Source organism: Melanerpes formicivorus, unplaced genomic scaffold (genome assembly GCF_026170545.1).
Source record: "Melanerpes formicivorus ecotype bairdi unplaced genomic scaffold, bMelFor1.0.p_v2 SCAF_96, whole genome shotgun sequence".
Lineage (NCBI taxonomy): Eukaryota > Metazoa > Chordata > Aves > Piciformes > Picidae > Melanerpes > Melanerpes formicivorus.
Window position 1 is genome coordinate 1544689 of NW_027142448.1, and position 23872 is coordinate 1568560.

General features: G+C 48.6%; 1 protein-coding gene across 1 annotated transcript in view; it reads left to right on the forward strand.

The window, feature by feature from the left end:
• Positions 1 to 23872, forward strand: part of TEAD4 (TEA domain transcription factor 4) — an 82262-nt gene that overhangs the window by 14203 nt on the left and 44187 nt on the right. Inside the window, exons 4-5 of the mRNA XM_068166070.1 lie at positions 5666 to 5718; positions 16529 to 16783. Of these exons, the coding sequence (XP_068022171.1) occupies positions 5666 to 5718; positions 16529 to 16783 (308 nt within the window). The remainder of the gene's footprint in view (positions 1 to 5665; positions 5719 to 16528; positions 16784 to 23872) is intronic.

Below are 23872 nucleotides of genomic sequence, written 5' to 3' on the forward strand. Positions count from 1 at the left end.
AGGGAGAGCTGCAGGATATGTATCACAAAGCTCATCAAGGCTTTTGATAAACATCCTGAGGTCTGTCACTGTTAGTGTACTGCTGACTGCTCCCAAACTCAGGGAAGGGAGGCCCAAGACTGGAGCAATAGTCAAAGCCTCTTAATTGTTTCAAATTTCTCCTCATCTTCCTCTGTCCAAATGAAGTCATACAAAAACTTGCCTGACTGTACCACTCAATCCATAGTCTACAGTATCCTAACAATCCTCTGACTTGTCTCTTTGTTTTGGGGGCTTGAAGAGATACAATCCCTTTTACTCTTTTGGGATCTATCTTCCTAGAGTCCTTCTCTGCCCCTTCTCCTGAGGTTAATAATGTCCTAAATATTTAACCTCAGGTGCCACCAATTGTAATAATAACTTGTCTAAGTCTTGGATCTTCCCAGTCAAAAGCAAAGATGCCTCTGCTGTTTTCAGCTAACAGGCAGGCCCAAAAGGCATCCTTAAGATCTATTACCATTTATGACTTGGAGGTATGTGACTCAGCAATGTGTAAACTGAGTCACTGTTCTCTCATTCACCTTTTTTTCCCCTTTTCTTTTCTTGCCTTTCCTTACTGTTCCCTGTTTGAGAGTTGAAGTTGTACTTGAAATGCTCAGGACTTTCACTTCCTTTCTGTGGAACCCCTTATATGTTCAACAGGTTGGAAAGAAGTCTCTTCATGTCACAGCTGAGAGGGAGGAGTTCTGAACTCCAGATGGTAGTAGTCTGAGCTGAGGATGGCTTTGCTGTCCCTTGTATGAAACTGCCAGGTGAACTGGAATTCAGCTGAAATCATTGGTGTCTGAATGCTAGGCAGTATCAGACTCTTGGAGAGACTTGGGGGTGCTGGTGGAGGAGAAGCTCACCAGGAGCTCTCAGTGTGCACTTGCAGCCCAGAAAGCCAACCAGATCCTGGGCTGCAGCAGGAGAAGTGTGGCCAGCAGGGCAAGGGAGGTGATTCTCCCCCTCTGCTCAGCCCTGGTGAGACCCCACCTGGAGTACTGCCTCCAGTTCTGGAGCCCCTATTGCAAGAGGGATGTGGAGGTGCTGGAAGGTGTCCAGAGAAGGGCCAGGAGGATGAGCAGAGGGCTGGAGCACCTCTCCTGTGAGGACAGACTGAAGGAGTTGGGGCTGTTCAGTCTGGAGAAGAGAAGGCTCCCAGGTGACCTCATTGTGGCCTTCCAGTATCTGAAGGGGGCTACAGGAAGGCTGGGGAGGGACTGCTCAGGATCTCAGGCAGTGACAGGACTAGGGGGAATGGAATGAAGCTGGAGGTGGGGAGATTGAGGCTGGAGGTGAGGAGGAAGTTCTTCCCCATGAGAGTGGTGAAGCCCTGGAATGGGTTGTCCAGGGAGGTGGTTGGGGCCCTGTCCCTGGAGGTGTTTAAGGCCAGGCTGGATGAGGCTGTGGCCAGGCTGATGTAGTGTGGGGTGTCCCTGCCCATGGCAGGGGGGCTGGAACTAGATGATCCTTGTGGTCCCTTCCAACCCTGACTGATACTACTGTGATACCTCCTGCAGGTCCTGCACCAACCTGTAAGTTCCAGCCTCTTAAGGAGGTGGTCTATAACTGGCTCTAATCCTTCCCTCCCTTCGTTAGGTATGGGATGCTGGTGTACTCTGATCCACACACCCTTTAGTACCCTTGGTCCTTAACTGCTGGGACTTTAAACCCTTCCCCTTTTGTCCCTAGAACTTTTAATTTTATCAAGGGCCCCTGTTGGTATTTTCAAACAGCCCCTGATACCCCTGTGGCTGGGGAAAAAACCACAAACTTGGGTTTGTTATAAAGTGGCCTCTCTCTCCCTTCTGTGCTTGCTTGGCACATGAATACATGCAAAGCTTAACAAAATGGTCCAGGAAATGGGAGGGAGAAACAAAAAATAACACCCAAAAAACCCCAGGCTGTTGAAAGGTTGCAGGTCAGTCACTAGGTAGTGCCTACAAGCCCATGCACAGGCTGTGCAGGACTCAGCTTCCAGAATCACTTCTCTGCTCCTTCCTTAAAGAAGCTAAATATTACATCTTCCTCAAAAACATTAAGATCTCTCTTCCTCCTTGGGCAATCTCGTTTGAAATGCCCAGCTTACCCACAACAGTAACATTTGGTGCCCTTCTGTCCAGCTTGAGCATTCCCTTGGTCCTGGTGAGGCTAGCGGCTTTAATTTTGGCCTTTGAATATGGAATGGAATGGAATGGAATGGAATGGAATGGAATGGACCAGGTTGGAAGAGACCTTCAAGATCATCGTGTCCAACCCATCAACCAATCCAACACCACCTAAACAACTAACCCATGGCACCAAGCACCCCAGCAAGTCTCTTCCTGAACACCTCCAGTGATGGTGACTCCACCACCTCCCCAGGCAGCCCATTCCAATGGGCAATCACTCTCTCTGTGTAGAACTTCTTCCTAACATCCAACCTAAACCTCCCCTGGCACAGCCTGAGACTGTGTCCTCTTGTTCTGGTGCTGGCTGCCTGGGAGAAGAGACCAACATCTGCCTGTCTACAACTTCCCTTCAGGTAGTTGTAGACAGCAAGAAGGTCTCCCCTGAGCCTCCTCTTCTCCAGGCTAAGCAACCCCAGCTCCCTTTGCTTTTTCCTCATCTCCACACCCATCAGATGCCTTGTTTGTATTTTGCCCTCTGGGTGCTGCTTAATCAGGGTGTGATATTCATTCGTGTTTTGCCTGCCCCTATTAGCATTATGGTTCCAATTAGTAGGTACTAGGGGCATCTTTTGGCCACCTGGAGGTCCCTGCTGACTTTCCCTTTCCCAAATCCTCATTCCTGCTGTCCTAATAAATTGGTCTAACTTTCTCTCTTGCTCCTTCCTCCATACGATAATTTATTGCCTTATTCCTATCCTGTGTATTAGGATTCAAGGACAACAAGGCTGGGGAGAGGCCTTGAGCACAGCCCTGTGAGGAGAGGCTGAGGGAGCTGGGGTTGCTTAGCCTGGAGAAGAGGAGGCTCAGGGGAGACCTCATTGCTCTCTACAACTACCTGAGGGGTAGTTGTGGCTGGGAAGGGGTTGGTCTCTTCTCCCAGGCAACCAGCACCAGAACAAGAGGACACAGTCTCAAGCTGTGCCAGGGGAGGTTTAGACTCGAGGTGAGGAGGAAGTTCTTCACTGAGCGAGTCGTTTGAACGGGCTCCTCAGGGAGGTGGTGGAGTCCCCATCCCTGGAGGTGTTCAAGAGGGGATTGGATGTGGCACTTGGTGCCATGGTCTAGTCATGGGGTCTGTGTTGATAGGTTGGACTCGATGATCCTCGAGGTCCTTTCCAACCTAAGTTATACTGTGATACTCTGTGATTATCCCTCCAAGACGCTAATTGTAACCCCAGAGGACTGTCCAGGGGTCTGTCCCTGGCCACCCTGTCACTCCCGTTTCTCCCAGGGCAGGTCTGTCTACCCAACCCCTGCCCCATTTCCTGAGGTCCACTCATTCCATCACCAACTGCTTCGTCCCTTTGCCAGCCGCAAAGGGGGATATTGGAGCCATGGTTAGCAGGACTCCGCACTCGCGCCGTGACTCCGGGCTGTCCAGCCCACCTCAGGCACACAGTCACCGGCCTCAGTTCCCTCCCAGCCGGACAGTGCTCACAGTCCTGTTCTCACCCGGATCTTCGTGCACCACAATCACAGGCAGCCGCAGCAGCTCCGAGCTCCGTCCCCTGCCTTTAGCTTATAATAGTCGCTGAATCCTTCACAGTGTTCCGAGAGACTTCCAGGCTGCTCCTGGAAGGAGGCCCCACCCCGTCCGAAGGGTCCCTGAGGCCGTAGCAGAGAGAGTAATCACGTACGGGTCACCAAAGTGTGAGAAACCAACTCACTGCTGAATCTCAAATACCAACAGCTTGTTATCAAACATAGGCAGGCAGCGCTGGGCACAGAGCAGGTTTGCTGGAGGTGCCATAGCCACAGGAGTTGAGCTTCTATAGACATCAAACTTACACCCATCAGTGTCTCCACAAATCCTTTTATGTTTGCCAAGCATGCTCCAACCCCCCCCCCCCAGTCCCAGTCCCATTTGTTGGCTGTGGTCTCAGGGCTGGGTTAATGGTTGCACTCCTGACCTCGTCACTCCTGGCCAGTCTTTGACACCTCTACGCCTCACCTGCTCTCCATTTACTCCCAACACATCCTACACAACACAGACTACAACCAACCAATCAGCTTAAGGATTGAACCCTGCTGTCCCCAGCAGTGCTCAGCACCCACAGGCACCCACCAGCACCCACCAGCACCCAACAGCACCCACCTTCCCCTTGTGAAAGCCAAGCAGAACGATTTCTCACACTCCTCAGGGCAGCAAGGCTCTCTGTTGGGTTTTCTCGATCACCATGGGATGATGTGCAAGGCCACACATCCTTACCACATGCCCTCTGACTGCACTATCCAGGGCTGCATTGATAGTAGTTCTCCTCTCTCCTTATTTTGATTTACATCTCTGTGCTGGACATTAGGGTTGGACATGATGATCTTGAAAGGTCTCTTCAAACTTGGTCTATTCTATTCTATTCTATTCTATTCTATTCTATTCTATTCTATTCTATTCTATTCTATTCCATTCCATTCCATTCCATTCCATTCCATTCCATTCCATCCCATTCCATCCCATTCCATCCCATCCCATCCCATTCCATTCCATTCCATTCTCTATTCTATTCGTGATACATGACCTCCTCTCTCTGTTTCAGCAAGAGCTCAGCTACTGCAATAATTGGAGGCTGCTGTAGTACTTCACTCTGAAGTCAGGCCTGTGTGAACAGGAGCTGCTGCAGGTGGTTTGGGCATAGCAAGCAAACCAAGCTGGGTTTTGTGCTAAGAAGTGTGGTAGGCATTCAGTGAGAGCCCAAGTTTAAGCTGGATATGATCTGAGGCTGGTAGTGGTTGTTCTTCTGTAAACCAGCCTGCTTTCATGATGAGATGGAGAAATGAACCTCACAGCCTGTAGATGTAATCATTATATGACCTTACCCAGTACACAGTGGGGAAATCTGACTTCTCCTTTCTTCCTTGCCTGGCACTGCTGCTGCCTTCACCTACAGCAAGTAACACCTTAACTGATCTTACTCATAGGATTAGGTGGCATTACTCTGGTGTCCTGAGTGGATAGGGATACTCACAGGGAATAGCCAGCATTGCTTAGGGACTGCAGTGGGCTCAGAGCAAAAGGTGAGACTGTAGCCAGGCTCAGCACATGGCTAAACTGTTAGGGACTGCTGAAGTGGAGCCTTCTCAAACGGCTTGGTACCTTCAGTAGTTCATAGGAGTGTCTCCACTCTCGGTGGGTTTCCTGCTGAAACTGAGCGGCTCTGGCTTCAGGCTGATTGAGTGACGAGCTCAGCTCCTGGTGAGCCTGAGCAGCTGGTTGCTGGCTGCTGCTGCAGAAGTGCTGTCCCCTCTGTTACCCCAGCACACCGCTACAGTTGCATCTTTATTTTGCTCTGTAGAGATCCCGTAAACACGTTCATTAGTTCTGTCCTCTTTTGCCTGCAGGCTTTAACAGACCCTAGTTACTGTTGATTGTTTCCCTGCCTTTTCACTTGCCAGTAAGCTGTTTTTTTCTTGCAGCCTTTGAGTTACACCTGCTTGGAGCTACTCATCTGCTGATTGCATTCATTCTTCTCTTTCAGAGGAACTGCAGTTACTGTTGTGTCCCACAGGATTTCCCAGCCTTCTTCCTCTGGTAAGTTTGAATGATCTCTGCCATCACGACTTGCACAATAGATTTCTCGGTGCTCTGGACTGTTGCTTTCCTATATCCCAGTCTCCTTGCATGCCTGCATTGTCTGAGCTCATTGGTGGATGTGTTCTGGATGGCAGTGGCTGTTACTGTCTCCAGGTTTCCTTAGTGTTCTCAGTTACTCCAGAGTTGCAGTTTGAGCAGTGGGACAGCTTTTCTGGCAGAACTCATGCTGGGTTTGAAATGCCCTGTTTGACTGCTGATCAAATATGAAAATGTTGTGGTTCATTATGGTGATATTAAGAAACAGCTGCCCCTACAGCTTGCACTTCCACTCAGTGCAGCCAGGAATGAAGAGACTTGGTAGAATGTCTTGCTTAAAGTGCAGTTAGCTCAGAAGTGAGAATAGAATAGAATAGAATAGAATTAGAATAGAATAGAATAGAATAGAATAGAATAGAATAGAATAGAATAGAATAGAATAGAATAGACCAGGTTGGAAGAGACCTTCAAGATCATTGTGTCCAACCTATCACCCAACACCACCTAAACAACTAACCCATGGCACCAAGCACCCCATCAAGTCTCCTCCTGAACACCTCCAGTGACGGCGACTCCACCACCTCCCCAGGCAGCCCATTCCAATGGGCAATCACTCTCTCTGTGTAAAACATCCTCCTGACCTCCAGCCTGAACTTCCCCTGGCGCAGCCTGAGACTGTGTCCTCTTGTTCTGGTGCTGGCTGCCTGGGAGAAGAGACCAACCTCTGCCTGTTTACAACCTCCCTTCAGGTAGTTGTAGAGAGCAATGAGGTCACCCCTGAGTCTCCTCCTCTCCAGGCTAAGCAGCCCCAGCTCCCTCAGTCTCTCCTCACAGGGCTGTGTTCCAAACCCCTCACTAACTTTGTTGCCCTTCTCTGGACTCATTCCAGCAAGTCAACCTCCTTCCTAACCTGAGAGGCCCAGAACTGGACACAGGACTCAAGGTGTGGCCTAACCAGTGCAGTGTACAGGGACAGAATGACCTCCCTGCTCCTGCTGGCCACACTGTTGCTGATGCAGGCCAGGATGCCATTGGCCCTCTTGGCTGCCTGGGCACACTGCAGGCTCATGTTCAGCCTACCATCAACCAGCACCCCCAGGTCCCTCTCTGCCTGGCTCCTCTCCAGCCACTCTGACCCCAGCCTGTAGCACTGCCTGGGGTTGTTGTGGCCTATGTGCAGAATGCCACGCATAGTCACGCAATGTGCAGAATGGAGCCACGCTGCCAGGCTCCTCATGGCTGTGTTCAAGCCTTCCTGCCTGAGAGGGTTGAGTAAATAGGGAGCTCTCTGGTTAGTGTGCTGAGCTCCATACTGATTCCAGCAGGGGGAAGGGGGTGGCTGTGGAATGGGAGGAGTCTTTTGGACAGAGTGGCTGTAAGAAAACTGAACAACTGGAGACAGCTGGCAGCAATTTTTCAGATCCTGAGGAAAGTACAATTTGGTGTTGAGCAGTTGCCACAAGTGTGTAAGGGAGCTGTTACCAACACAGTGACTGAGAGATTGGCATTCAAAAGCAGATGTGTCCAAGCATGGAGTCTGTTAAAGATGTGCTCCCTGCCAGTGAGACCTCATGAAGGGCTTTTGGCAGCTGCCTGGCTCTGCATGATCCCTGACTCTCAATGAGATGCCATGTGTGCTGGGAAAGAGAGGTTGTGCTGAAATTACCACCAGCAGAACAATCAAACCAAAGCTGCTGGAGCTGAAAGATTTTTGTGGGTTTTTTCATGGTTTTGCTTTCCTCTGACTCAAAAAGAAAGAAGATTATGGACCAAGAGTGAATAACAAACACTGTTTGGACAGAGGAAAACATTAGAAGGAAGCAGTGATAGTGTGTTGAGGAGGTGGAGGTGCTGTGAGGGGCTTGTGTCTGTAATCCTGTGAAGAACTTGTGACTGGACCTCACAAAGAAAGGTAGCTAACCTTCTCTCAGTAAAGTATACAAGCAGGGTCAGAATAAGAACAACTGTAAGGTGCAATACCAGAAATACAAGAGGCAGGAAGTGGAGCATAAATTCAAACTGAGGGAGTCTGAAGAGAGCAAACACCAAGCCTGGGACCTCTGGCAAAACTTCCTGTTAGGAGAATGGGGCAACATTCTGTGACTCCTCTGATCCTAGGAATTGTGCCTGGCAAGGGGATTCAGATGGTGGAGGAATTGTCTGAGCATGCCTGGAAAATGGGAGGTCCATTTAATGATTTCAGAAAGTTCCTTCCACATCAGAAGAAAGCTCTGTGATTATAAGCTTCCACAGATAGAACTTGGGAGGGTGTGGGGGGGGCAGGTCAGAAATTACAACTACTAAAATATTTAGTGATATTATAACACTGAGTAATGCAAATTGCCTTTGAAGTTACCAAGCTGTAGAGTTACTGTGGACTGGATGGGGAAACAAGGAAAATGAAGGCTAGATACTAACTGAATTTGTATCATAGTAGTATCACAGTATCAGTCAGGGTTGGAAGGGACCACAAGGATCATCTAGTTCCAACCCCCCTGCCATGGGCAGGGACACCCCACACTAGATCAGCCTGGCCACAGCCTCATTTAGCCTGGCCTTAAACACCTCCAGGGACAGGGCCCCAATCACCTCCCTGGACAACCCATTCCAGGGCTTCACCACTCTCATGGGGAAGAACTTCCTCCTCACATCTAGCCTGAATCTCCCCACCTCCAGCTTCATTCCATTCCCCCTAGTCCTATCACTCCCTGAGATCCTGAGCAGTCCCTCCCCAGCCTTCCTGTAGCCCCCTTCAGATCCTGGAAGGCCACAATGAGGTCACCTGGGAGCCTTCTCTTCTCCAGCCTGAACAGCCCCAACTCCTTCAGTCTGTCCTCACAGGAGAGGTGCTCCAGCCCTCTGCTCATCCTCCTGGCCCTTCTCTGGACACCTTCCAGCACCTCCAGATCCCTCTTGGAATAGGGGCTCCAGAACTGGAGGCAGTACTCCAGGTGGGGTCTCAGCAGAGCTGAGCAGAGGGGGAGAATCACCTCCCTTGCCCTGCTGGCCACACTTCTCCTGATGCAGCCCAGGATCTGATTGGCTTTGCGGGCTGACCAGGTTGGTCAGGCAGGATTTGCCCTTGGTGAAGCCATGCTGACTGTTCCCAATCACCTCTTCACTATTCTTCTGAGCCAGCAGTGCCTCCAGGAGGATCTGCTCCATGATCTTTCCAGGCACAGAGGTGAGACTGCCTGGCCTGGAGTTCCCTGGTTCCTCCTTCTTACCCTTTTTGAAGATGGGGGCAATGTTTCCCCTTTCCCAGTCTGTGGGGACTGCCCCAGACTGCCATGACTTTTGAAATATAATAGAGAGGGTTCAGCAACCTCCTCTGCCAGTTCTCTCAGCACCCCTGGGTGTATCCCGTCGGGTCCCATGGACTTGAACACTTTCAGGTTCTTCAGGTGATCACCAACCTGATCCTCACTTACCATGGGCAGTTCTTCCTCCCTGTCCCTGGCATTGTCTACCATAACATCAGGAGTGTGGCTGGAGGCCCTTGCAGTGAAGACTGAGGTAAAGAAGTTATTAAGTACCTCAGCCTTTTCCTCATCACTTGTGACCATGTCACCAGTTTCCTTTCTGAGGGGGCCCACACTTTCCCTAGGCTGCTTCTTCCCATTCATATACCTGTAGAAGTTCTTAGTGTTCCCTTTAACCTTGTCTCTTGTTAGTCACTAGTGAATATTATTCAAACCTCTCTTATCAATAACACTCTCAACATCAGCATCTTCCTGAAAAATGCTCTGCTTTTGACCGGATTGGGTTTTGCCATGGAAATTGATTCCAGGGAGAGTTTTCAACTTGCCATACTAATAAAGCCGTTTACCATAAGGTTTACCCCCTGACTCCTCTGCAGTTTCCTTTGCCTAGTTTAAAAAATGACCATGTTTGTTCAGATCAACAGCACAGAACGCAGAAGGCCTGAAGTGTTCAGCCAAAGGGGAGACCCAAAGACCAGACAGCACTCAGCCAGGACTTACTGTCTGTCTTACATGGCTTACTGTTGATTGCCTGTGAACACAGTGTCACTCAGGATTGCACATGGAGCTTACTATTTAAGCAGTCTCAAGCTGCCCCAGGGGAAGTTTAGGCTGGAGGTGAGGAGAAAGTTCTTCACAGAGACAGGAATTGCCCGTTGGAATGTGCTGCCCAGGGAGGTGGTGGAGTCACTGTCCCTGCAGGTGTTCAAAAAGGGATTGGATGTGGCACTTGAAGCCATGGCTTAGTAGTCATGAGATGTTGGATGATAGGTTGGACTTGATGATCTCTGAGGTCTTTTCTAACCTTATTGATTCTATGATTCAAGAAAACTTTGCAGGCCCTTTAAGATTTGGCATCCTACTGAACTAGAGAGAGAAGAGCTACAAGGATTTTCACGCTCCCTTCAGTCTGTAGGATTTCATTGGAAGCTGGAAAAAGGAGGCCAGATTGTGTCAGTATCTGGGTGATTACTGAGGCTTTGTCTGGAGATGGACAAACATTCTTGGTTTTGTAGTGTTTTCTCATCATCCATCAGGAATGGCTTTAGTGCCAAGGTATGGAACCAAAGGTATGGAAAAGTTGTGCTTGGTCATGGCATCACATTTTGGTGCCTGATGACCTAGCTGTAGCATGGGATAGGACTTACACTGGTGCTCTGGGCAGAAACAGTATGAAGCATTTTAGAGAAAAGAGTATCTAATCACTCCTTCACATGGGTTAGATCTGTGTGAGATGAGGCTCACAGATTCCATTTCTTGCTTAGTGGACTTCCCTGAGTACGGAAGTGACCTGCTCAAGCTGGCACAACTTGTGCTTGGAGAAGTGAGCCTTGGGAGCTGACACCGAACAGAATGCAGCACGTTTCCTCATCCACTTACTCTGGAGCTTGGGTCAGAAAGAACCCAGAGATTCCTTTGCCACCAAAGGTGCCTGGTGCAACTGTGAAGCCTTGCAAAACATGAACTGAACAGGCAAAAACTCCAAGGGGCTGGGGGTGTGGACATAGTTATACTTCAGATAGATTTGCTTTGTTTCTATCATAAGAGTGTGTCATGCTGAAGTTACCTGCTAGGTGTTCATCTATGTCTAGATGGATGTTAAGGAGATGAAAAGAGCTGGTTTCAGAGTAGGTGTTTCTTATAGTCATGATTGCCATACATACCCTAGGAGGTAACTTTGTCTGCTTGTATACATTGCTAGAGGATTTGGCTTGATAACAGCCTGTAGCTGCCAGTGTCTGTGGCTTTGGGAGTCATACACTGAGCTGTATGAGTTACAGTGGGTGTGGAGCCTGCTGGCTCCTACAAGACTATGATATGAAGACACTAGCTGTCACACCTTGTGCTTCATTCTGAACCCTTCAACTTCTCAGTCAGCCTGTGTTTGTGGGAATTGTAATGTGTATTGAGTACAAAGGTCTTGACAGACTACAAGGACTAGGGATGATACTCAAGGTGAGGCCTGGCAAGGCTTTGGGAAACCTGGTCTAGTTGAAGACATCCCTGCTGACTGCAGGGGGATTGGATGGGATGACCTTTGGAGGTCCCTTCCAGCCCAGACCATTCTATGATTCTTTGATTCTGTGACAGAGGAAACAGCAAAAAAGCAGCTGAAACAGATAGTTTCTGTACCTCTGTCAGAGTTCCCCTGTGGAAAGCTTACTCTACACTGATTCCCCAGCAGGACAGTCTCTTCAGTACTCATGTATATGAGCATCTGCCAGTGAAAGGCCAGGTGTATAAATGGTAGATGCTTTGTGAGGAAAGAAACTGTTAACATTCCTTTCAGAGTCTCTTAGCAGTCACACTGCCTGCTTTAGTGCCATTCATAGTAAGATTGGGAAGCCTGTCTCAGTGGTAAAAGCCAGCTGTGAGTCCCCCTCTTGCCTCACATTTTATTCTTTATTCCTTTGTTTGATAGAGCTCTGAAAACATATAACATGGGGCAGGCAGATTGAAATAATCTAATGTAGGGGCTGAAATGGATGGAAGGGCAGTGCCAGGCAGCCAAGGGGGCCAGTGGCATCCTGGCCTGCATCAGGAACAGTGTGGCCAGCAGGAGCAGGGAGGTCATTCTGCCCCTGTACACTGCACTGGTTAGGCCACACCTTGAGTCCTGTGTCCACCTCTGGGCCCCTCAGTTTAGGAAGGAGGTTGACTTGCAGGAGCCTGTCCAGAGAAAGGCAATGAAGTTGGTGAGGGGTTTGGAACATAAGCCCTGTGAGGAGAGGCTGAGGGAGCTGGGGTTGCTTAGCCTGGAGAGGAGGAGACTCAGGGGTGACCTTATTGCCCTCTACAGCTACCTGAAGGGAGGTTGTAGACAGGCAGAGGTTGGTCTCTTCTCCCAGGCAGCCAGCACCAGAACAAGAGGACACGGTCTCAGGCTGTGCCAGGGGAGGTTTAGGCTGGATGTTAGGAGGAAGTTCTACACAGAGAGAGTGATTGCCCATTGGAATGTGCTGCCTGGGGAGGTGGTGGAGTCACCATCACTGGAGATGTTCAGGAGGAGACTTGCTGGGGTGCTTGATGCCATGGGTGAGTTGTTTAGGTGGTGTTGGATTGGTTGATGGGTTGGACACAATGATCTTGAAGGTCTCTTCCAACCTGGTTTGTTTTGTTTTGTTCTATTCTATTCTATTCTATTCTATTCTATTCTATTCTATTCTATTCTATTCTATTCTATTCTATTCTATTCTATTCTATTCTATTCTATTCTATTCTACTCTATGGTTTCTGTGTTCCAAACATCATCATAGGAAGCAAGTTGTGTAATGAGTTTTCTAAATGTTTATAGGAACCACTCAAAATGCTGCATTGTGGTATAAGAAGTACACTTTGTCTAGAAATTGCCCAAGTGCCTAGCATTGTGGGGTGGCATGGAAATGCAGAAACAGTGTCTGCTGCTGTCTAAAGTCACTGAAGAGCAGCAAAACCTTCTGAGAGCCACTCCTATCAACTCTTTTTGTAACTTCAGCTTTTGGAATCACACAGAATCACAGCCTGGTAGGGGTTGGAAAGGACCTCTAAAGAAAGAGAAGAGTAGAGTAGAGTAGAGTAGAATAGAATAGAATAGAATAGACCAGACCAGGTTGGAAGAGGCCTTTGAGATCAGCAAGTCCAACCTATCACCCAACCCTATCTAATCAACTAAACCATGGCACTGATCACCCCATCTGGTCTCTTCCTAAACAGATCACTGAGTCCAACCTCCCTGCCAGAGCTAGGATCACCTAGAGTGAATCACACAGGTACATGTTTAGGGTGTTTGGAATGCCTGCAGGGATGAAGATAATCATAGAATTGTTTGAGTTGGAATAGACTTCCAAAATCATTGAGTCCAACCATTGACCTAAGACCCCCATGGCTATTAAACCATGTCCCAAAGGGCCATGTCCACACATGATGATAAAAGGCTTAAGAATGTCAGCTTTTATTACCAAAAAGGAAAAAAAAAAGAAGAGTCTTTATGGTCTTGGAAATCCCAAGAGGTAAAAACCCAAACTGAGACTTCAAAAGGAGTGTATGATGTAATGTTTTAAACTTCTGGAGCCATGAGTCCTGGAATTTTGACCAGAAGTTGAACGAATGGACTTGCTTTTCCTAATCACCAGCTAGGGCTTAACTTTATGTAGCCCATTTCTCCTCTATCCTCCTTGACATTATCACCACAGTATTTCTGAGGCAGTGTGAGTTATCATAGTATCATAGTATCAGTCAGGGTTGGAAGGGACCACAGGGATCATCTAGTTCCAAGCCTGCTTCCATGGACAGGGACACCCCACACTACATCAGCCTGGCCACAGCCTCATCCAGCCTGGCCTTAAACACCTCCAGGGACAGGGCCCCAACCACCTCCCTGGACAACCCATTCCAGGGCTTCACCACTCTCATGGGGAAGAACTTCCTCCTCACCTCCAGCCTCAATCTCCCCACCTCCAGCTTCATTCCATTCCCCCTAGTCCTATCACTCCCTGAGATCCTGAGCAGTCCCTCCCCAGCCTTCTTGGAGTCCCCTTCAGATCCTGGAATGCCACAATGAGGTCACCTGGGAGCCTTCTCTTCTCCAGCCTGAACAGCCCCAACTCCTTCAGTCTGTCCTCACAGGAGAGGTGCTCCAGCCCTCTGATCATCCTCCTGGCCCTTCTCTGGACACCTTCCAGCACCTCCAGATCCCTCTTGGAATAGGGGCTCCAGAGCTGGAGGCAGTACTCCAGGTGGGGTCTCCCCAGAGCTGAGCAGAGGGGGAGAATCACCTCCCTTGCCCTGCTGGCCACACTTCTGATGCAGCCCAGGATCTGATTGGCTTTCTGGGCTGCAAGTGCACACTGAGAGCTCCTGGTGAGCTTCTCCTCCCCCAGCACCCCCAAGTCTCTCTCCTCAGGGCTGCTTTCCAGCCAGTCCCTGCCCAGCCTGTATTTGTGCCTGGGATTGCCTCCACCCAGCTGCAGGACCCTGCCCTTGGTCTTGTTGAACCTCCTGAGGTTGGCTTGTGCCCACCTCTCCAGCCTGTCCAGGTCCCTCTGGATGGCCTCCCTTCCCTCCAGCTGTCTGCTGCACCACACAGCTTGGTGTCATCAGCAAACCTGCTGAGGGTGCACTCAATGCCACTGTCCATGGCACCCACAAAGATGTTGAACAAGCCTGGGCCCAGGACTGATCCCTGAGGGACTCTGCTTGTCCCTGGCCTCCACTGGGACATGGAGCCATTGACAGCCACTCTTTGGGTGCAGCCATCAAGCCAGTTCTGTATCCATCTAGTGGTCACCCATCACACCCATGTGTCACCAGCCTGGAGACCAGGATGTGGTGTGGGACAGTGTGGAAGGCTTTGCTCAGCTCCAGGCAAACGACATTATCAGGTCAGTGCTGTCCCCTTACTCTCTTGTTCAATATGAGTTTGTTTTTTCTGTCACTCTTGCAAAAAAACAAGCAGACAAAACCCTCACACAGAGAACAGTGCCTTACTCAGAATTTTTTCCCCCTCACCCAGCTCAGTGTGGTGATAGGCAGGGAATTTTTGAACTCTCCTTTAATAGGATTCTCCAGTGGTGGCTTGTGAGCTTCTTTGTCACTCAGATAAGGAAACAACTGAAGAGGCAAGTTAACAGCTTTGGGATGAAGGCAGGGGGATGATCTCTGTCTTTAGAAGCCATTTGTCTTTTGTGTGGTTGACTGGAAGTGATCTGAAGATGCTTTCTGAATGAGTCTCCTAGCAGCTGTATTCAGTGACTAAAGCCTCTGCTGTAGATTGTAGTTTTTGAGTGCTAGCAGCCACCTGATGAAGTTCAAGGAGAAACCAGTTTCTGCTTCTGCCCAGTGGTGAATCTGACAGCCTAAGACCGGTAAAGGCAGCAAGCAGGGAGGCACAGAGTCCTGAAGGAATTGACCTGTGGTGGTTCTGAAGATGAGCAGTAGAAACAGACTAAGTGCCTTAAGATTTTTCACCTGCAGCCTAGTGGCTTTATCCTTTCACTCATGGTGCTTTCAGCTTCTGCCAGGATATAGTGCTGAGATTTGAAAGATGGCTGGCTCCAGGGATTGCTTTGTAGAACCACAGCTGATCCTTGGGAAGATATGGCAGTGTTAACAAAAATGACACTGCCTAACAATTCTGATTCAGTGAAACAGTAGCTTAGAAAATGTCAAGCCCAGTGTTCAGTGATGACTAAATAATTCATCACTGTTGTAGTTTCTGTATGCTGCACTGGTTAGGCCACACCTTGAGTCCTGTGTCCAGTTCTGGGCTCCTCAGTTTAGGAAGGAGGTTGAGTTGCTGGAGCGAGTCCAGAGAAGGGCAATGAAGCTGGGGAGGGGTCTGGAGCACAGCCCTGTGAGGAGAGGCTGAGGGAGCTGGGGTTGCTTAGCCTGGAGAAGAGGAGACTCAGGGGTGACCTTATCACTCTCTACAACTACCTGAAGGGAGGTTGTAGCCAGGTGGGGATTGGTCTCTTCTCCCAGGCAGCCAGCACCAGAACAGGAGGACAAGTGTCTCAGGCTGCTCCAGGGGAGGTTTAGGCTGGAGGTTAGGAGGAAGTTCTACACAGAGAGAGTGATTGCCCATTGGAATGTGCTGCCTGGGGAGGTGGTGGAGTCACCATCCCTGGAGGTGTTCAGGAGGAGACTTGATGGGGTGCTTGGTGCCATGGGTTAGTTGTTTAGGTGGTGTTGGATTGGTTGATGGGTTGGACACGATGATCTTGAAGGTCTCTTCCAACCTGGTCTGGTCTGGTCTATTCTATTCTATTCTATTCTATTCTATTCTATTCTATTCTATTCTATTCTATTCTATTCTATTCTATTCTATTCTTTCACTGAATGCCTGCTTGAGAAAGTTAAGTAACATTTATACAGATGAGGACAGCAGGAAAAATAAATTAGGGTACAAAGACACAGGCAAGAAAAGAACTGGGAAGTGATCAAGAATTAATGAGCCAGGTTGTTTTATCAGATGGATTTGTAGTAAAGTTTTCAATCTTAAATATAAATCAAGCAGGTGGCTGAGTAAGCTTCAAGTAGAACCCTCCTCACTGAGGGATTTCTGTTTGTCTTCATTATCTCCTCATTTTCCCAGACAGGAGGATTTCTAGCTGACAAGTGAGTCAGTGAGTCATCTGTGAGTGGTGGAGTCGCAGTCATTGGAGGTGTTCAGGAGGAGACTTGATGGGGTGCTTGGTGCCATGGGTTAGCTGTTTGGGTGGGTTGGATTGGTTGATGGGTTGGACTCGATGATCTTGAAGGTCTCTTCCAACCTGGTTTGGTTTATTCTAAATATGTGTTTGTCATCACAGGTTCTGAGTCTGCTTCTCCACGTGTAACCTTGGAGTTTCTAGCTGGCACCATTACCTCCAACGAGTGGAGTTCTCCCACCTCCCCTGAGGGGAGCAACGACTCGGGGGGCAGCGAGGCCTTGGACAAACCCATTGACAATGATGCTGAGGGGGTGTGGAGTCCGGACATTGAGCAGAGCTTCCAGGAAGCGCTAGCCATCTACCCACCATGTGGCCGGCGGAAGATCATCTTGTCAGATGAAGGCAAGATGTATGGTAAGGAGAAAGACAGGGCACCTCACAGCACTTCGGGGAGCTTGTCTTGTGCGGGCCACTTGACTGGTACCAAATGATGTTCTGAACTCTTCTGGCAGGGGTTCCCAGGATTTTCACATGCGCAGGAAGAATTACAGATGTCTGTTTTAGGGGGAGTGTCGGTGTGGAACTGCAGTGTCACTGGTGCTCAATGGCAGCAGTTCAGCCCCTGAAACCCTGAATGGTGAAAACACCTACAGTTTGTTGACTAGCTACACTTTTCAGCTATTAAGAAGGGCAGAAAAGAGGCCTCTCTGCTCCCTTTCTTTATTGTTTGCCTTCCTATTGCCCTGGTATGAATGCCTTTCATGTATGGACTCTTCTCAACTAGGTAGTTAGATACCCAGCCCTGAATGCAGCTCGCAGCTGTAGCAGAAGTCCGGTTTTATGTGGTAGATCTTGAATTGGATTATTCACCTAGCCTACATTTAAAATCTCTCTATTTTGTCCACAAAAAAAGCTGACCTGGGCTGGGTTTTCTAATTCCGTGCTGGAAAAAGCCATTAGGTATTTCTCTGAAGCCAAGGTTGAGAGTGCACAGTATTTGGTTGTAAGTTCCACCCTGCTAAAGCTTTCTCAAAGCACCAGCAAAGATCTTGCAAACGGCAGCCCTCTCCTTACCTAGTCGGTGCTTGCTCTTTTTGTTTTGTAAATGGCACCTGTGTGCCTTTGCAGACCCCCTTATGGGACCTCCCCGAAGCTTCAGATGGAGCACTTCACAAGTCTTTCTGTAGGTTTCTGTCCACCCATCAAGCCATTGTTCCCTGAGCTAGGAAACAGATTGCTCTCCCTCTGCAGGCATAGGTGGGGTCTTGTTTACACAGCCTTATCTACAATGGCTGGTTTCACTGGGTAGATAAAGCATTGTGTCTGCGCAGAGCAATCCATGTTGAGTGAGGCTGATCACCCTGAGGGTATTCTTGCCTAGACATCAGTGCTGGGACAAACTAATTCGGACGTGTTCCCTGAATCGTTTCGCTGCACAGTTGCTTTTGCTGGTACTTAAGGAATGATGGGAGTGGGAAAGAGCAGCTGTGGTTGAGGTGAGGGTAGGACTACTTCTTTCAGAAGCAATGCTTGCTTTAAAGGTTATGCAAACGAAAGTTTTAATTGAGAATCCCCTCCATGGTTATGAAGCACAGATCAGTGATGTGCTCCTTGCTGCTGGAAGGCAGCACTAGTTCTCACAAGTGAAAAACTACAGTTGTGTTCTAAGACTGTCTTCATTTACTGATCATTCTGCACAGCCACTGAAATACTTCAGCTTCGGAGTGAAATGGATCAGAGAGTGAAATGGGCCAGAAAAAAAGTAAGAGTGAAGTAGAATGTGCTACACAAACCAACCCCACTTAGCTAGGGCCTGGCCTAGCATTGGACTAATGTTTAGTGAAAGTCTCTAGTTAGCTGGACTTGGGAGCTGCAGAAGGTAAGTAACCCATTTGCAGAGTGAAAAGTTTAGTCTAGGCTCTGAGAGGAGAAGCAAACAGCTTTTCTGTAAGCCCTCCTCCCTGCTGCAAGTGAGAGTGTCCCTGCTTGCCTTCAGTGCACCTGTTCCTGGCATGGATGGTTGGTTCAGTGTGCTCCTGACAGAACCTGAGGCACTGATTTATGCCCTCCTTCACTTACTGGTCTCCAGGATCTGTGCCAAGGAAGCAGGGTCCAGCCCAGGATCTACAGGAAGATATGACCAGGCAAAGGAAATAAATATAGTTTGTGATTTAATCTTCACTGCTCATGAACTCACTGACAGAGCAGGACAAGGTCTCTGTGGAGCTGGCCTTGCTTCCCATGGACAGTTGTTTAGCTGTCCTGTGACTGACTTGTACAGAGCTCGTTGAACCAAGGGACAGAGCTGTACAGAGAGTTCTGTATGCCTCTTTTCCCTGACAAAAGTGCAGCCATTTCACTCTGGGGAGTGCCTTGCATGGTTCTACTCTTTTGGGCATGGTTTTCCAGGTTGCAGTATCTTTTCTATGGGCAATTTAGATACTTCTCACCTGTTATCAGGTCAACTAACCTTACTAACCTTAGTTAGTAGCTTTTAACCAGCAAACATGTTGAACAAGCTTAGTTGCACAGAGCTCATTTGGAGGACTTATGCCTGTTGGGTTTGGATACATTTCACGTTGCACAGAAAGGTGTGTTTCAACCTACACACAGTAGAGACCACGGGCCAGAGGCACACAGTCAGCTTGCTGTTTACAGCTCTTTAGAAGATGCTCTGCTGATTGCTTAGTGGATGTGATTCCTGCTTCATCCAGAAGGTCAGACAAGCTCTTCTCTGTACATTGACAAACTTGGCTCTTGATGCCCTCTTTAATTATCTTTTTCCCTCCTAGACATGGAGGCAGCACCCTGACTGCATAAGCTCCTATTGCACAGCACTGCTCCTGGTTCAAGCCCTCACTGTCCTCTGCAGCAGTCTCTGCTTGCTGCCTGCTTCAGACACAAAAAGCTGTCTTGTCTGGGGTGGTATGCTGTCTCAGCATCACAGTATTGCCAAGGTTGGAAGAGACCTTATCACTCTCTGCAACTACCTGAAGGGAGGTTGTAGCCAGGCAGAGGTTGGTCTCTTCTCCCAGGCAGCCGGCACCAGAACAAGAGGACACAGTCTCAGGCTGAGCCAGGGGAGGTTCAGGTTGGAGGTTAGGAAGAAGTTCTTCCCAGAAAGAGTGATTGCCCATTGGAATGGGCTGCCCAGGGAGGTGGTGGAGTCACCATCACTGGAGGTGTTCAGGAGGAGACTTGATGGGGTGCTTGGTGCCATGGGTTAGCTGTTTGGGTGGTGTTGGATTGGTTGATAGGTTGGACACGATGATCTTGAAGGTCTCTTCCAACCTGGTTTGGTTTATTCTATTCTAAATAAGGGTTTATCATCGAGTCCAACAGTGTTTAGGAGAACCAGTTAGAGAACCAATGAGTCCAGGGCACCATTACCTTACTGGTCAGGCTTGCTGGAATGCTGTGGGGACACAGTACTACAAATATGTTTCTTACATTTTCCAACTGTCTGTTTTCATGGAAGAAGCAACACCTGTAGTGTTTCTATCAAATAAGCAGCCATGGAAGTCACTACCTCCTAGTATCTTCAGTACTGATCTGGTAAAAGGAGATGAAAATGCTTGATGACCTTTGTGTGATTTGCATGGAGATGCTATCAGAGCAGGTGTCCCAAAACTGCTGAGAACAGAGCAATAAAAAACAGTAATCAGCTTTGACAAAACTGCCGGGGCCTTGATTTACAAATGAGGAAGCAAGAGCTTGGAAGAACCTAACTACTGCCCTAAGTGCCCAGTGCTCCTTTCTGCTACACAAACATCTGGCTTCGAGCACCTTTTTATGTAAGAGCAACTGGGACTGGCAGCTCTTTGCTAGATTGCTGTTCTGTAGTACCCAGTAGTTTAGCAGCTGTTTTGCTTGGCCTTTTCTGTGCTGAAGGGGTAGGGCAGACAGCTGGGGGCTCTCATCTGTCTCCCAAGCTGGTGCCCTCCGAGTCAAAGCCTTGAAACGGCTGATAGAAGATAGCTGTCCAAAGCTCAGAGGCTGAGCAATAAAAGTAGTTAACCATGTTACTAGTTAAAACTTGGAGCAGGCAGCAAACTGTGAAGACTTGAGCTTGCAACATGAGTTAAGCTCTCACAAAAGGTCAGTGTGATGCTGAAAACTCCCATGTGGCAGGTGATCCCTGCCATTCCCGTTCTGAAGTAACTAGGTACATTTGCATGACATTGCCTTCATCTCAAAAGGAGATGGTATCAGTTAATGTTTATCCCAACCTCAAAAAGTCACTAAAAGTAGAACTAAAAAGCAACCTTGAAGAAGCACAAAGCATACACTGCCTGTCCCAGTTCATAATCACTTCTCCTTGAGGGGAGAAAGGAGTGTGGCAGCTAGTACAAGTATGAAAGCCTCTAAGGTGTCAGTCTTCAAGTATTTCCTTCTCTATCTAGTGCAGCAATTCACCTGGTGATGTTTCAGTCAAGGGAACTGGAACATGCTGAGAACATGCTAAGCTGACACTGAACTGTCTGGCCCAGGTAATTGCAAAATTTGGACTGCAGTTTATGCCCTCCATTGGTATGATGCTGATGACACCAAGCTGTGTGGTGCAGCAGACAGCTGGAGGGAAGGGATCCAACCTGGACAGGCTGGAGAGGTGGGCACAAGCCAACCTCATGAAGTTCAACAAGACCAAGGGCAGGATCCTGCATCTGGGTCGAGGCAATCCCAGGCACAAATACAGGCTGGGCAGGGACTGGCTGGAAAGTAGCCCTGAGGAGAGAGACTTGGGGGTGCTGGGGGACAAAAAGCTCACCAGGAGCTCTCAGTGTGCACTTGCAGCCCGCAAAGCCAATCAGATCCTGGGCTGCATCAGGAGAAGTGTGGCCAGCAGGTCGAGGGAGGTGATCCTCCCCCTCTACTCAGCCCTAGTGAGACCCCACCTGGAGTACTGTGTCCAGTTCTGGAGCCCCTATTACAAGAGGGATGTGGAGGTGCTGGAAGGTGTCCAGAGAAGGGCCAGGAGGATGAGCAGAGGGCTGGAGCACCTCTCCTATGAGGACAGACTGAAGGAGTTGGGGCTGTTCAGTCTGCAGAAGAGAAGGCTCCGAGGTGACCTAATTGTGGCCTTCCAGTATCTGAAGGGGGCTCCAGGAAGGCTGGGGAGGGACTGCTCAGGATCTGAGGTAGTGATAGAACTAGGGGGAATGGAATGAAGCTGGAGGTGGGGAGATTCAGGCTAGATGTGAGGAGGAGGTTCTTCCCCATGAGAGTGGTGAAGCCCTGGAATGGGTTGTCCAGGGAGGTGGTTGGGGCCCTGTCCCTGGGGGTGTTTAAGACCAGGCTGGATAAGGCTCTGTCCAGGCTGATGTAGTGTGGGGTGTCCCTGCCCATGGCAGGGGGGTTGGAACTAGATGATCCTTATGGTCCCTTCCAACCCTGAATGAAACTATGAAACTATGAAACTATGAATGGCCTCCAGTTGCACCAGAGGAGGTTTAGGTTGGACATTAGAAGAAACTTCTTCACTGAAAGGGTTCTCAACCATTGGAACAGACTCCCCAGGGAGGTGGTTGAATCCCCATCCCTGGAGGTGTTTAAAAGATGCAGAGATGTGCTGAAGGATGTGGTTTAGCACCAGACTTGCTGAAACTGGGGAATGGCTGGACTCAAGGGCCTTAAAGGTGTTTTCTAACCAAAACAATTCTGTGGCTGTTGTGACTTAGTGACCTGTAGAGTAGGCCTTCATCTCATAATTGTGTTTAAGAAATGGAATCTCCCATTTAAGCAATAGAAGACAGACATAACTGAATATTTGTGGCTCGTGGGGCGGGATGCAGACTCTTCCCTTCTCTTTTCCCAGCAGTAGGTGTTATGTTTTTGCAGTCGCTTCATAACAAATCTTGGTTTCACTGAGTCACCTTCCAGCTTTGCCTTTGTGTGGTTCTAGTTATTTGTTGAAGACTAGATGCAGCTAGAGTGCTGGAGAGATTTACAGCAGACTGAACTTCTGCTGGAGTTTGTCAGATTTTTCTTTCTGTCTTCTCTTAAGGCTGAGTTTAGGATTCTTCCTGCTACAGTCTGTGCCAGTTTAACTGCTGTTTTTTCCATGCAAAGGGAAAGAGACATCCTTCCAGGAGTTACCAGCATTCACTAAATATTGAGGCATTTCCCACTTTAGAAATGCCAACCAACCAGGAAACTGGCTGTCATTGCAATTAAGAGTTAGTAGTGGCATCTTTCTTTGACATGCTTGGGGCTGCATAGATATTAGAATAGAATAGAATTAGAATAGAATAGAGTAGAATAGAATAGAATAGAATAGAGTAGATTAGAGTAGAATAGAATAGAATAGAGTAGAGTAGAGTAGAGTAGAATAGACTAGACCAGATTGGAAGAGACCTTCAAGATCATTGTGTCCAACCTATCATCCAACACCACCTAATCAACTAACCCATGGCACCAAGCACCCCATCAAGTCTCCTTCTGAACATCTCCAGTGATGGTGACTCCACCACCTCCTCAGGCAGCCCATTCCAATGGGCAAGAAGCTGGAGGTGGGGAGATTGAGGCTGGAGGTGAGGAGGAAGTTCTTCCCCATGAGAGTGGTGAAGCCCTGGAATGGGTTGTCCAGGGAGGTGGTTGGGGCCCTGTCCCTGGAGGTGTTTAAGCCCAGGCTGGCTGAGGCTCTGGGCAGGCTGATCTAGTGTGGGGTGTCCCTGCCCATGGCAGGGGGGTTGGAACTAGATGATCCTTGTGGTCCCTTCCAGCCCTGACTGATACTGTGATACTACTGTGATACTCTGTGTAGAACTTCCTCCTAACCTCCAGGTTGATTAGCTGTGTTGCTGCATGTTACGTTTATTGTGACTGCTTTTGAGAGGGGCCTTTGTTCTGCTGTTCCAACAAATGGCACATACTTTTTCCTGTATCTTTTGACTTCTTTAGCAGCTTTGTAGTCCCATTTTTCTCTGTCAGGCTTAAAATGGAGGGTGGCACTTGGTGCCATGGTTTAGTTAGTCATGAGGTGTTGGGTGATAGGTTGGACTTGATGATCTCTGAGGTCTTTTCCAACCTTATTGATTCTATGATTGTATGATTATGTTTTTCTCATGATACATGTGTGCAGCCACAGAGCTTTCATTGTGCTTAAGTAATTCTGAGCCTTAGGATGGGGCTTTTGGTAGCTGAATGTTGTAGCCACACAATTAGTAATGGTGTGCTGGAGTGCAGTTCTTGATCTCGTTCCCTGTTATTTCCTAAGCTGTCTGTAAGCAATTTTTGTTTAACATAGGCTTTTGCCTGTAAGATGTTGCTGTTGCAACATTTCCCTCCACTTCTTCCACTCTTACCCATGGGGCAAATAATTCTCAAGTGCTCTGGAAACAGCTGTGGAGCTTTAGCTCAGGTGTGAGACAGCAAGAAGCCTGGACTTGAGAGGCTGGCTGGTACCTCACAGCTGACGATGGCAGTGCATCACAGTTTCTAAGCATGCTGTCAGAGAAATGTATATTACTATTACAGCTCAGACCTCTTTTACTGTGTTTTCAA